General features: G+C 33.6%; 1 protein-coding gene across 3 annotated transcripts in view; it reads left to right on the forward strand.

The window, feature by feature from the left end:
• Positions 1-12,392, forward strand: part of LOC138696720 (ATP-binding cassette sub-family C member 4-like) — a 92,767-nt gene extending 80,375 nt beyond the window's left edge. For all 3 annotated transcript variants that reach the window (XM_069822046.1, XM_069822048.1, XM_069822049.1), the window contains 8 exons: positions 637-760; positions 3,422-3,592; positions 5,019-5,146; positions 6,585-6,830; positions 7,821-7,981; positions 8,864-8,993; positions 11,992-12,102; positions 12,189-12,392. In XM_069822046.1, coding sequence (XP_069678147.1) covers positions 637-760; positions 3,422-3,592; positions 5,019-5,146; positions 6,585-6,830; positions 7,821-7,981; positions 8,864-8,993; positions 11,992-12,102; positions 12,189-12,218 — 1,101 coding nt within the window. In that variant the 3' untranslated portion in view covers positions 12,219-12,392. The remainder of the gene's footprint in view (positions 1-636; positions 761-3,421; positions 3,593-5,018; positions 5,147-6,584; positions 6,831-7,820; positions 7,982-8,863; positions 8,994-11,991; positions 12,103-12,188) is intronic.
• Positions 12,393-15,037: the final 2,645 nt, after the last annotated feature.

Below are 15,037 nucleotides of genomic sequence, written 5' to 3' on the forward strand. Positions count from 1 at the left end.
TACAACATCATTGACACACAAATTTACAGTTTTATGACTAACAGTAAAAGATTATAAATTACTTCATTATGTAAAAAAGTTTTTTCAATCTAATGATCATGCCCAGATATCTATGCATCAATTTAGGGACTAGAAAGAAGTTTATTTTACAAGCAATGCTGGACGAGGGGATTGACTGCTGCGAATATCACTCCAAAAGTAATACACTCCAAATGTAAGTAACCGTGGCTGATGACGCAGCATTTAGGAAAATGAGACTTATCTGAAAAACAATAAGGCATAAATCGAAAATTCTTATATCTAATTAAAGAGGAGAAAATTCTCTATTAGAATAGTTATATTTTGAAAATTCTAATTTTTCATCTTTTTTTGCGTTTTATGGGTGTACATATACCTTAAGTGGTCATATATTAATAAAATTCTAGATGTTATAGGCCTAATGTACGTATAATATTTAAGAACAGCTATCTATGCAGCAGCAGCGTTAAACGGTCTAGCGTTCTTATTGCACCCAACTCCTCAATTATAAATTTATGACTGCACGTTTTCATTAGGAGATAACTGAAATAACCAGGCTATGTCTAGCTGAGTCCGTATTTACATATTAATGAGCTGGAATTTCATTTATCTTCATAGGATGTTCACACCTCATCGTGGTTTATGTTCATATCAACATATACTGCATTTGGATTTTTCGTGGATTTCCTGTGTGCGGCCTTTATTGGTATTATTATACTCAGCACTCCATTCTTAGATAAAGGTACAGTATAGTGGGGCCTAATAATGTCTTTCCATAAACAACAGTAGTGAATGTTACTCTTTTACCTTAGCAAGCCATTTCCTTAGCATTTGGTCTACTATGTAGCTGGAATTAATGTAATCAATCAACATCAGTACTTTGTGAATTAATATAATGTTAAAATAATTTAATCCAAACGCAACGTTACTTCCTGTCACTCGCTCTTCTTCTTTCCCACTTTCTCCTCTCTCCATCTCCATTCCTTTCTTCTCTCCACACTTCTTAATCTTCCTTTCTCTCCAATTCACTTCTTTCAAAATTGCATTAGTCTTTCAGTCACATCTCTTCAGGTTCACAATATAATATCATAACTAGAGCCCCGATGTTTAGGCATTTATTTTGGCTAAAATAGGCAGGCATATGAGCACTAAAAATAGTAAAAATAGGCAGTGAAATAGGCATTTATTATTCATGGAAACATACCAAAAATAGACAATCGTACTTAACAAACTATCCTATACGTTACTCACTTTCCTTGGTTGCATGTCACAACAAGATGCTTATCTAAGTTGTCAATTCGTCATAGTGAGCCGCCTGTCACGTTTTTCATGGTGGAAAAAGATCTTTCTACTTCTACTGAAATGATTGGAGCAAACTTAAAACAAATTATTTTAGAAGGACTGTCTCTACTTTCTTTCAAAGATCGGGAAAAACCGACTGTGTAGTAACTCAAAAAAGGGGTGTGAGAAAGGATTACAGACTTCAAAGTACACGTGACTTGTGCGTGCAAGCGACAACAGTAACGGGACCTGGAGACTTGCTTTTAATACTTCCCTCATCCTCTTTTTTTCGCTGGTAAACCCCGAAGTGACCTGAGCACTGAGGGTTATACTGTTCGAACATCTTTGTTAAGTGACATAAAAGATGGACTCGGTAGGGGAGAAAAGTTTACGACTTCTTGGAAACATATGTATTGCTGTAGAATAAGATTCTCAGCAAATATTTGTGTGAGGTGAATATATATTTTTAATTTGTATAACCGTTCTTTTTTTTTATATAATGTATGTGCAGTTTATTTTAAATGGATAAAAAATATAGGAAATGTACAATAACGACGTATTATATACAAGCAAATGGGCGGAAGAAGTGAGATTAGTAGCCAAGGAAGTGTGGCAGAAGTTTCAAGAAGGAATCAGTTAGCTCAGGACATTCCGAAGCGAGGGCAGTAACCACACAAGGAATGTCTGACACAGCAAGTTCAGGAAGAATGGAAGCAGTCACGTATGACGTCATTGAAAGGAAAGAGCGTGGTCGCAAATAAGTCCTTCGTCACCATGCAAGCAACAGTCACTGAAGACTGCTAACAATAGCGGAAGGGATAAGATGAAGAATCAGTTGCCAGCGGGAAGAGTAGGTCATAGAAAACAGGTGAAGAAGGTGGTTAAGAATAAACTAGCAAGACGTCCGGAGCCGACAAAGAGGGGGAAGTAAAGAAGAGTTAGGTAGTCCATCTACTTCTGAGGGAAAGGAAGGAAATAAGGAACCGCAGAACTACAGTCTACGAAGTTGGTGCTTAAGGGGGATGGAGTGATAAAAGTGTGGCAAAAGACGTAGAAACAATAAAGTGAGTGTTCAAGGAGTAAGAGTAACTATCAAAATAATCGGAGAGAGAATGTATGAACGAATAAGTGAATTAGTGTCCAGAGAATCAAGAGTTGATAAAGGAAGTGACTAGAGAAAATTAGAAGTGTTTGTTAATAGTAATTGGTAGTGTAATGTTACTAATATTGGAGTGTCGACTAAGTTAGCGTACAATCAGAGAAATTGAAATGATAGGAAGACAGCAAGTATTTCAATGTAAGTTTACAAATGACTTACAAAAATAGTGCCAAACGGAAAATTTATCGGGGTGAAAGGGAACAGTTTAACAAAATAAACATGTGATTCAGTGTTTAATGGAGAAATAGGGGATAAGAGTGATGACAGAAGTGAGGAGAGGTAGAACTGATTGTAAATTAGTGATGAAAGTGAATGAGCATGATTAAATAGTGTTAGTAAAAGTTAGTTCAAAATTAGGGAAATTTTAGACGATAGGAAGTACTTCAAATATAAGGAAACAATAAAAGTGGTGAGGTGTTCATTAGAAAGAAGGGAAAATTTTTAAGGGGAGAGGTTAGAAAGCAAATTGAGAGTATGTATTATAGTAATAGAGGTAACAAAGGTAAAATAAGATGACTGCACACGTCAATGAAAGTTTATTGTAATTAGAAGGTAATGGGGAGCACGGATTCAGAGATGTGGTGGCGACCCATTACCAAATAAGAGTTGTAGAAATAAATATATCAAATATCAATAACGACGTAAAAAGGCTTAAAAAAGGCATTTAACCTTAAAATAGGCAACAGGAACTAAAATAGGCGAAAAGGGCAAAATAAAAATTGGGCCTATCGTCCCCAAATGTGTGGAAACGTGTTTATCTCTAATAGGTCTTTCATACATACACTTAGTTTTAAAAAGACATTTTGCCTAACATCTGGGCTCTAATCATAACTTGCGTGTACAATAATTATTACCGCATGCCATTAATGAGTATAGCCTAAATATTAATAATAAAATTATTGTGATATCCTGTTACAAATGTTATGATTCCTTACTGTTACTCATTTGTACTATTTTCTTCAGAAACATATGGTCCAATGGCAGGACTAGTAGTTACACAAGGGATGTCTATGACTTTGGTAGCTGGATTTGGATTGAAAATGTTGTCTGAAGTATTGCACCAAATGACTTCAGTTGCGCGTATTGTGGAGTACACACAACTAGAGGAAGAACCTATGTACGAGTCGCCTCCAGGTAGAGAATATTCTATAGTATAAGTTAATTGATAAAATTACAAACCATTTTGCAAATTTGAAATATTTTAAAACTGGATCTTTTAAAAAAGAAATTTATAAAATTATTCACGATATATAATATTAACAAATGTGTGTATTTTTTTTTACCATTTATTCAGTATATTCAGTGTTGTACAATCAGAGCACACAACATTGTGCAATTGACAAAGTCAGTAATAAAAAGTAAACAACAGAACAATAAAATTAATTAAAAAACTCTCTACAACATTGACATTTAAAAAACTCATTAATTTCATAAAATGGTTTGTTGGTTAACCAACCAGAGACAAGTCTATTAAAAGACTTCCTTTCCAGATTAAAAAGATATCTCGGAAATTTATTTGCTATTTTTAAAGACATAATAAAATAATTATTCATTGTTTTAGTTAGCCTACACTTAGGTATGTCGACTATATTCATGTTTTTATTGAATATCACTGGCTTCTGTCGGATTGTCAATTTATATTAAATGTGTTTTCTATCTCTTTTCTTTTCTTCTTCTTCTTCTTCTTCTTCTTCTTCTTTTTTTTTTTGCTCTTGTTTGTTATTTATCGGTTTGTATTAAGTTACAGTATTTAGTAAACTGTCCTTGTAAATTTTATGTTATATTATTGGCTAAGACCACATCGTACACGAGCCTGGCTCTTACGGTAGTGACTAGAAACATTTTTGTTTTATAATTTTAAATTGTACTCACTAGCTAGCTAGCTAGTTAAATAAATTAAATTAAATTAATTTATATAAGTACACCGGTTAACTGTAAAAGTAAAATGGGAGGCAACTGTTTCCAATTGCTTAAAGCAAAATAGATCTACTTCCTGCAACTTTTCTCTACACATTTAAAACAGAAAAATTAAACAGTACACCATCTGTATTTTTTTTCTTTCGGCGCCAGTATTAAAAAGAATAGACATGACAATTACCTCCCACTCTCCTATTCAAAACACCAAAATTAATAACTTATATCAAAATATGATTAATTATTTAGTCCGTCAATATGGCTTAAGCATTGAATTCAATGCTTAAGCCATATTGACGGAATAAATAATTAATCATATTTTGATATGTTATTAACACGAGGCTTAGCTGAACATTTCCCAACATGAATTATAAATTACCAAAATTAATGACAGACTTACTGTTCACCTGTTTTATTATAAATAACAGTGCTCCTTGTATTTGTAAATACTGTATTAAGTTGTATATCAGATAAACTCATTTGTGGTTGTCACAAACACAAACTTTTAACTCATTTAAAATTGTCACAAATATAAACAAAATTCTTTGAATTTCACTATTCATAATATTATCCTACACTTACTTATAAATATTATACATAATTTTATTTCATTCATATTATTTAATGATAAAAATAATTGTTCCAGATAATAAACCACCAGATGGATGGCCAGGAAAAGGAGAGATTGAATTTGTGAACACTTCTTTAAAATATACCGAAACAGGAAAATCTGTACTAGCAGATATTAATCTGTGTATTAGACCAATGGAAAAGGTAACGAATTCACAATACAGTACAAACAGAATGTAATGTAAACGTTAATAATCTACAAATAGAGCAGTTTCACTGGTTAGGAGTCACCGACGTGATAATACAGATGATATAGCGTACATCACATATGTAACATAGGTGAAATGAATTTAACTAATGTCTAGTTTAGATTTCATTCTGAGATAACAATAAACTTTAGTTAAATTCGTTAACACCTAGTAATAAGATGAAAGTAAGCATGACAAGCAAGAGAGATAAAGTTCAATAAATTTTATCAGTGTGAAAATCTTTTGCACGCTGTAGTTTTAGAACATACACTAGAACCTCAGATACTTATTAAGGAAGAAAAATTAGTTCCAGTACCGGGAATCGAATCCAGGATCCTCAGCTTGGCGCGCTGAGTGCTCTTACCATCTGAGCTATGCAGGAACTTGATCCAGAGCTCCAGCCGAACTCTCTTCCTTTGTATCGTCAAGTATCTACGTAATGGCTACATAAAAGTCATCTGATGACACAATATTCAATAGAGGGCGGCGAGGTCCAGAATAAGAATATATAGAATCCTCAGCTTTATCTCTTTTCAGTCTGAAGTCACTCTGAGATTATCATGACCCTCATAAAATCAATCAGCTTAGACTGCCTTAAATTTAATAGTGAAATGGTAGTTACGCGTTGTTCAAATGTGACTGCAGACACAACCGTCAGCTATTAGTATTGCGTGGGCCATTCTGAATATGAAACCATATGTTGCTATAGAAGTGCGTTTCTAACTACATGAAGCATGATAGTAGATTTCTATTTTCATGAAGTTATTCTAAATGTAGTAAATGCGCATGTTGAAAATGTATTTTGGTTAATATTAATTAACCCCATATACTTTTACTATTACAAACTTAAAACGGTGCTTGCTGAAAAAAATCACATTTCTTTAAACTGAGTGTTTCAGAATAGATACAAACTGCAGGGATGACTGGAGGACAATGAAACTAAGCAAAACGTCCTTACAAACGTAGGTCTAGAAAACACCCATTTCCAGGACATATCATGTCTGTGGTGCCCAACTGAATACACCTTGTACATTTTCAACCATTGCAACTTTTTCATGTTTTATGTTCGGGAGTTCTTACGCACAAGCTTCCACAAGAGTTTTATCAGCCATGGCTTACCAACACCATGGCCTACCAGGTCCCCCGACTTGAATCCTCTTGATTTGTTTGTTTGGAAAATTTGAAATGTTTTGTGTTTTCCAGTCTTGTTGATGATGTTAACAAACTCTGTGAACGCAATGTCAATTGTTTTCAATGCATTGGAGACACGCAGTATAATACAATAAATAAAATGAATAACAAACAGTTAAACCAGTAGAGAAGAAAAATACAGATATTCGAACGTACAAGATTGTCGATGAGAAAATATTATGTTTTGTTTAACTTTTATTTAGGTTGGTATAGTCGGTAGAACTGGTGCAGGGAAGTCATCTCTTATATCAACACTGTTCCGTCTTGCATTGGTGGAAGGATCTGTAAAAATAGATGGACTGGACACAAAGTATATTGGACTTCATGATCTCCGGTGTAAGATCTCGATAATTCCTCAGGATCCGGTGCTTTTCTCAGGAACTATACGCAAGAATCTTGACCCATTTGAAAAGTTCTCTGACAATGAGCTGTGGCAAGTGTTGGAAGAGGTACAAAGGCTTCAGTTTACCTAATTATAGTGCCATATTTACGTATGTAGCATATGTTTATTTTTAATAATGCATCTACACTGAATATAGATATGTTCAAGATAGTAGGCCTATAATTAATGAGAAAAGCAGAATCGTCTCTTGGTGAAAGCGCCAATGGGATAAGAAAACTCGGAGTTAACTCATCTCTCTCACTACCGGCTGTCAACTCGTCTCTGAAATTTAAACGAAAATGTATCTGCTAATTTGTTCTTAGTACAGTAGGTCTACCTTTATTTATATCTTAAATTAGAATGTCTGAGATCAGGTAAATGGCTACCGGTACCTTTAGTGATGAAAGTTTTCCCAATAAGATATTTTAACTTTCTAATTTTGCTAGGTTTCATTATTTTATTGTACTGATATGTTTATAAATTTTCCTGAAAATTTGTCCTTTATTGAACAGTTTCTTAGCTTATTCACTTTTTTTTAATTTTATAATGTTATTGGTATAATTATGTGGGTTAGTGGAAAAAATGCGTTAAGTCCATAAAGATTGTTTTCGAGAAAAATGATTTTTAAAGTTTAATTAATTGTCCCAAAATCCCTATTTGTATATTTTTACTTCGTAATCTTCATATATTCTAGTGTTTGCTAAAGTATTGTTAACCTGTCTTAAAAATATCTGAAAGTCAGTTTTAATTTAGGAATCTAAATCAGTTTAAATGTAAAAGAATGCAATAAAAAAATGGGAGTTAACGCACTTTTTCCACCCGCCCGCCTTATAAATTTTTCTGAAAAATGTCCCTTTCAAGTAAAAAATAAAAAAGGAAAACTGTTATGACAGAGATGCAGATATTATGCCTAACAATAATAAAATATGTTTGTAAATATTCAACCTCAGTCATTTTCTATAAAAATGAGAAATGATTTGTATCTTGATTAATAATTTCTTATAGCTGATTTGAATCAAAATCGAAAAGTACTTGAAATAAATTTCTCCTTTATTAGGTGGAACTAAAGAAAGCTATATGTAGCTTGGACATGGAAGTGGCAGACAGTGGGAGCAACTTCAGTGTAGGACAAAGGCAGTTGATGTGCCTTGCCCGAGCTATACTGCGCAAAAATAAGATCCTAATTCTGGATGAAGCAACAGCCAATGTAGATCCCCAGTAAGTATATTTTGTTAGTAGTATTTTTTTTAATTATTTCTCACTTCAGACATTTTATTTACCTATAAAGAATGTGACATACCACACTTTCACCATCCTTTTTATAAGTCTGGGTCTATTATAATTAGACAATGAGATAAATACATGTGTACTTAGTGCACTCTTAGGTGTACATTATTTAATCTTCGAGAACTGGCTGGAAAATTTTCTTAGAGGTCTCTTATTCAGAAAAATTATTTTTTTTCTAATTTGCCGCAAATATAGGCTACTCTACGATTCTCCCAGCTTAATTTTTGTACCGAAAGTAGGCTAATTATAGGTGGACATGGTGAAATAACTGTTGCACACAACAGTACTCATTAAATTTCCTATAACCCTCGGTGCTAAGTCAGAATAGGAGTTCGCTTGCATATCTTGACCTCATGGGGAATAGAGAATGGGAACAAAAGACTGGATTGTTCCTCTTGAAGGCGAGAAACATTAGAACGTCAGCTGTTGAAGTTTGTGACGCGAACTGAGGAAGGGATAATAGTATCTACCCAACTGTACACTTTTATGTCTTTTAGGTTAGGATAAATTATATAATGTGTTTTGTTGTGTCATTTTCATTTTAATATGTGTGTTCTTTTAGAGAGTAGTTGGATATAATCATAGGTGGGAGGGGAACCTACAAAGGAGGACTTGTTTTGGGTACAAAGCACGTACGGTTAGAAGACCTGTGCATAGGATTTTAGAGAAAATTATGATAATATAAAATCTACTCAATAAATCCATTTATCTATCTAAAACTTTCCTATACTATGAGTAAAATTATACTATATCCTATTATATACATTTAAATTATTTGACAACGTGCTGAATGCACATTGCTTTTGATTGTAGTACAGACAGCCTGATCCAGAAGAAAGTTAGAGAGAAGTTTGCAAACTGCACAGTGCTCACTATTGCTCATAGACTAAATACCATCGTGGATTCCAGCAAAGTTCTCGTCATCGACGCTGGCAAAGTCATGGTAAGTGAACTTGTCATTCATGAGTGGCGACCCAATGTGATCGAGGGATTTTAGTACATATAACATGTTACCACTGTATAATTTTTCCTTCCGTTATTTTCAAAAGTAATCTCACTAGAGATTTTGATTTATCTAGAGAAAATAAAAATTCGAGTGGGATTTAATTGACTATTACACGATTAGAAGAAAGTATGTAAATATTAAGCCTAGAAGAAATAAAGTACTCTAATGCAATAAAATATTGACTTACTAAAATTCTATTTCACTAACGCTAGCTTCACCAAAACGTTTGAACGGAGCCGCCATTTTCAGTTGACTATCTATGCGGTAAACAAATGACGATCGCAAAGCACGATTTTTAGTACCGTGAAGAATTTTCAGTTTGAAATGTTGGCAAACAAAGACACAAATGGTGGGAAGGTTATAAAAACAGAAGAATGTATATAAAGATTACAAGAAATAAAGTACTCTAATACAGTAAAATAGGTATTAGTTGACTTACTAAAATTCTATTTCAGTAATGTTAGTTTCACCAAAATGTTTGAACGGAGCCGCCATTTTCAGTTGGCTATCTATGTGGGAAACAAATGACTATCGCAAAGCAAATGTTTTATAGTACCGTAAAGAATTTGCATTTTGAAATGTTGGCAAACAAATTCTAGGGAAGTGATAAAAACAAACAAATACTAGGCAAGTGATAAAAACAAACAAATGATAGGGAAGTGATAAAACTGTAGCGATAAACAGCCTTGATTGGTTGAAACACGTCCTTATTAGTCAAAAGTAGTATGACGTAGTAAAAGTGTAATAGTCAATAATTGATTTTAACTGAAACGAATTGATCACCGTTTCCCTATCCACAAAAGATTTTTAATACCCATATTTTTTTAGTGTCCTAATCCAATAAATATTTAAAAATTTAAACACCAATACATAAAAATTATAGCGTGATTCTATCTGTTTTATTTAACAACGCTGGACCAAATGCGAGTTCATCTAACATCAGTGGAATTGATAATAGATGTATTTAGTGGGATCAATTCGAAGATTCGCCATGAGACTACAGGATATTCGCCATAAGAATAATTGTCAGCTAAAAGTTCTTATTTTTCTACGTGTAACAGCTGATAGCTTGTTGCTTGTCCTTTCACTTTATTTCCGGGATATAATGACATCCTTCCACGGTAGTTGAGGCCTTCCTAAAGATCTTTTTGTCGAAGTATCCATTCACACTCTTTGCACCAATCTGTTGTTCTCTATTCTATTTATGCATTTCATTTCATTTCTCTGTCATTAATCCACGTAAGTTATTTAGGCTTTTTGTTAGATTTCGCATTCCTCTCTAATAATAGGCCTACTATTTTTTCTCTTCATTACAAAACTTCCATCATTAGAGAAAGGCAGAAAATGCCATTACGATATATTAAGAGTGTAAAATGCGATGACATGGCATATATTGCAGTCATCTATGCATGGGTAGACATAACGGCTCGGTTAGAAAAGCCAACGTACTATGGTAGGAACGATCATGATTTTAAAATCAAATGTAGGAAACAGAAAACGGATGTAGGTAAATTCTCATTTTTAAATAGAACTATAAATGATTGGAATGACCTACCTGCAGCGGTCTTTGAGGGCTGTCCTTCCTTAAGGAGATTCAAGAATAATTTAAAGAGTTGTGTATAAAGTGAAAATTAAAATTAAGGTGACATTCAACATTTAATTTTTTAAGGTGGCATGTATTTATCTAGCCTGACGAGTTTACTTCCTTGGTTTGAATTGTAAATTATTTAAAAATAGCGTGTAAGAGGGCCTTAGACTAGAAATGTTTAGTTTAAATGTAGTTCTGTTTATAAGTACAGTATGCATAAGAATGCAATTATTTGACTTATTTGAACTGTTGTATCAGTGAAGCGAGGTGAGTCAGTGAAGTTATGGTTTTACAGTGCAGTGAACAGTTCCGATCAGTGATAATTTATAGCGTCAATGAAATGTGTTCTATAGTGTCAGTGAAATGTGTTACAGAGTGTCAGTGAAATGTGTGCTAAAGTGTCAGTGAAATGCGTCATAGTGCCACTACAGGGAATGAGATGAGAGTAAAGTGAAAGACTATTGAAAATTATGTAGGACCTATACATAATCATGTAGGTTGTGTTGTAAAATTAGGTGTTTTATTTTATGTTTTATTATTATTGTGTTAAATTGTATTGTGTATTCTTATTGTATTGTGTATAAAATTGTATATGTGTTGTAAATTTTATTATGTATTGTAAATTTTATTGTGTATTGCTTATCATTTTAACTGTGTATTGTTAATATTGTATATACCACTGCCACCGGGTGCTTGCCCACTTGCAGTGTAAATAAATACATACATACAAGTAGTCTTTTGTGAAAGATAGCATGTTTCAGTTGGTCTACATTCTCCAGCTAGCCTTGCCAACCGCCCACATCTTGTTTTAGGTGACAAAGTGTTTAACGGTGCAAATCTGTAACTTAAATCGCCATGATTTCCTGTAAATACTTCCATTACACATAAAAATGGCCAGTTTGAAACTTTCTTTTCGCAGCATGCTTTATAAAATATGTTTTGGGTGCTTTTAGTGGTAGAGTAGAAATTTCTTCTATTTCCTTGAATTTATAGTTTAGCCAACTTAATGCTGTTCTTCTTCTTCTTCTTCTTCTTCTTATTATTATTATTATTATTATTATTATTATTATTATTGTTATTATTATTATTATTATTATTATTATTATTATTATTATTATTATTATTATTATTATTGATACATATAGACTAGCAAATTTTCATAGGCCTATTAGTATTATAAAGTCAGTAATATCTTAAAATTATTTATGTTTAATATAGAATCAGTGTTAATGTTTCAAATTAAACTTAAATTTTGTGCAGTTATTTTCACGGAATTGTGTTCTATACACTGCAATAATTAGTCTACTAACCAAACATCTAATATTAATATACAAGTTTTGCTCCTAGGAATTTGACCATCCACATTTGCTACTGCAAAATAGAAATGGCCATTTCAGTAAAATGGTTCAGAATACGGGAATTGCTATGTCAGAGCAATTGAGATACATTGCTGAGAATGTAAGTATTTGTACATTTTCGCTCTTTTTATGACTGTTATTGGTCGCAAGATAGATTTTACACATGACTTTTTCTGTTTGTTTCAGAATTATGAGCATTATGTGACCAGATTATGAACAAAATTCAACATATTCTCAGTTACATATTTACATACTAAAGTGCAGGAATTCCGTTCCTACTACGAACACACTTCTCTTGATTGTCATCGACTGAAATATTTTATTTTATATTTTGTGATGCTGTCATGTTACTTCAGTAAAGATTACACTTTTCCACAGAGTGTAAAGCAATCTAACGTCCAAATTTCACGAGAGGATCCCTGCGAGGGGAGTATGGTCCTTGCGGGGTAAGGAAGAGAGTAAGCCAGTAATTCAGCGTTCTTGAAGGAGCAGGTGGATGGGAGTGGTGTCATTGGCCGACTGGTACAAACAAGGCTCAGTCATTGGCCGGCCGTCCAGTTTCGGGGATAGGTTATAAGAGTGGGGGAAAAACTCGCATTCCTTGCTCGGATCTTCTCTTGAAATGCGGATTTGTATTTGTCGAGTATTTTATATTGAAGTCTTGGAAGATCTGCTGGTGTCATGCTAAACTCCTGTGTTCGTTATTAAAATCTTTACTATCTAATTTCTGACGTTGATTACAGTAATTTTCTTATCAATGTTTTTCTCAGTTACTTTTACAAAATGTCAGGCTAGTATCTCAAAAATGTTGTTGAAATTTCACTTCCTTTCCTTTCCTTTTATCTAACCCAGTGGTTGCCAAACACCATGAGATCGTGACGTAATAGAAATGCAACCCGCACACCACTATCGCAGGGAGAGGGGTGGAGTGGGTATCTCCTCAAGTAATGCAGTGAATAACAGTGCAAAGACGGACTGTGACCAAAAAACAAAAACAACATAATATTCTTCTACTTATTAATTACGTACACACATTCTCTTCCGTGTTAACTTTTTATCCTCCTATTCATTATTTTTGTATTATTAATAAAATAAAATATATTTTCTTATTTATCATAAAAAGAACGTGTAGGCCTACTTTACATCAGCAGATATTTGAAATTAGAAAAACATACCAAGCTTGTCACGAAGTTGCATGTAAATTACACTACATACTTCAGAAAAACGTCCAAGTATTTTACCCCGATTAAGACATAGAAGCAGATACTTTCTATTGTTTGTTTATTAGTGAAATATTCAAATTACATTACATATGTCGAAAAAAAGTCGAAGTATTATTCTCCCATTAATACATAAAAACCAATACTTTTTATTGTTCGTTTATTAATGAAATATTCAACTTACAGGTAAGGGCGTGGTAGCCTTCATAACAAGAAGAATAATGACAACGTACATTGTTCTTTTATACTTCATTTAAATTTTTACAACAAATTAAGTATCTCATATTTTTGCCATCTGCACAAAAGAGATACTTTTCCTCCCATGGTCCTTAAAATTAATTTTTACATATTATCTGTTTTGGAAAAGACATCGAAACATATTATCCAACACACTTGCAACATTACATGGGTAGCCTACGTCCGCTGCTGATAAATGTCTTTACTTATATCGAAGTGAAGGCTGTAAACAGAGGGTGGGGGTATGATGCCATGTTTACGCTTGAGTGGAGGCAGGGGCATGTGTCGCGGCACAGCTTTTGGCGACCACTGATCTAACCCATCATTCATTAATTCAAAATTAATACTGCAAGATGCAGCTGTAGGCCTACATTATTCTTAAATTAATTACAAACAGGCTGTCCTCTTTTAAACATTCATTTATAGGCTCTTCCTAAATGAGGTAAAATAAAGGTGGATCATTTAGAAGAGGTTTGAATAGTATTGTATTTTACATTCCTGAATTAGGTAGAATTATAGCTATACAAGATAGAAGTGAAATAACCTAGAAAGGGACGATAGAGTACACTGATCAATTTCTGTATCTATTTGCATAAGACAAAGAAACTTCTTTAGCTCGATATTATTTAGTAACTTATCATTATGGATGAAATAATAGAAGACAGTAGCACGACCCTGGGCACAACGGGTAAGCGGATCGGAACTCAGAAAACCCCGCCCATGTCCTTTCCACTTACATTTCCTTACCGTGTATAGTTACAGTATAAAGAGGTTCCAAGAATATGAATGTGTTCAAGTTTATGTTTACATTGCCGCTAGCTATAAAATACAAATGCATTTTAATACAAATAAAACCAGTAAATGTTTGCATTGCAGTCTTATTATCAGTTACATAATGGAGATCTAATATACCTAGAATAGAACACATTACAGCTGAAATCTCCGTGTAGTAGTGCAGAGCAGCTCTTGCTCACGAAACAGGCCTACTACTGCCAGCTCTCCAGTGCAAAACTGCTGTTCAAAGACTGATTACAAATTACATATATCTATCGGGCATGGATATAATAGGAATCATATTCACTCTTTCAACAATCAATAGGCTTTAATGGTATTGAAGTAAACATATCTCAAATAATTAGAATATTCATATTTGACAAAATTAACTTAAACATTCGGTATAGCGTTTAATAAGAGCACGTCTGTCGTATGAATATTATAATGATCTTCAACTATATGTATCCATATATTATTCACTTTTTATACAGGGACATCATTTTATTTTTATTTCAATTTTTATTGCATCTGAGTTTTTGAATGTACTTCACTTCCACCCCCCTCTACTAGTAAACTTTCAATCGTCGTCCACACAGAACCAAGGCCTCGTATGCAGTCAAAGTCTCCTTACGGTCATAGTAAGCAGTACTGAGTTAGTGAGTATAGTACGTTCCAGATATACGTAGGTTCGCGTTTTCCAGTGACGAAAGAGCTTTCAGAATCATATTTTCGCACAGGTACTGTCGTCCGTTTGCCTACGTCGCATCCCGGTTCCCCCCACTCGCTTCTGCTTGCCCCTCAAGG

Source organism: Periplaneta americana, chromosome 3, assembly GCF_040183065.1.
Source record: "Periplaneta americana isolate PAMFEO1 chromosome 3, P.americana_PAMFEO1_priV1, whole genome shotgun sequence".
In the NCBI taxonomy this organism is placed as follows: domain Eukaryota; kingdom Metazoa; phylum Arthropoda; class Insecta; order Blattodea; family Blattidae; genus Periplaneta; species Periplaneta americana.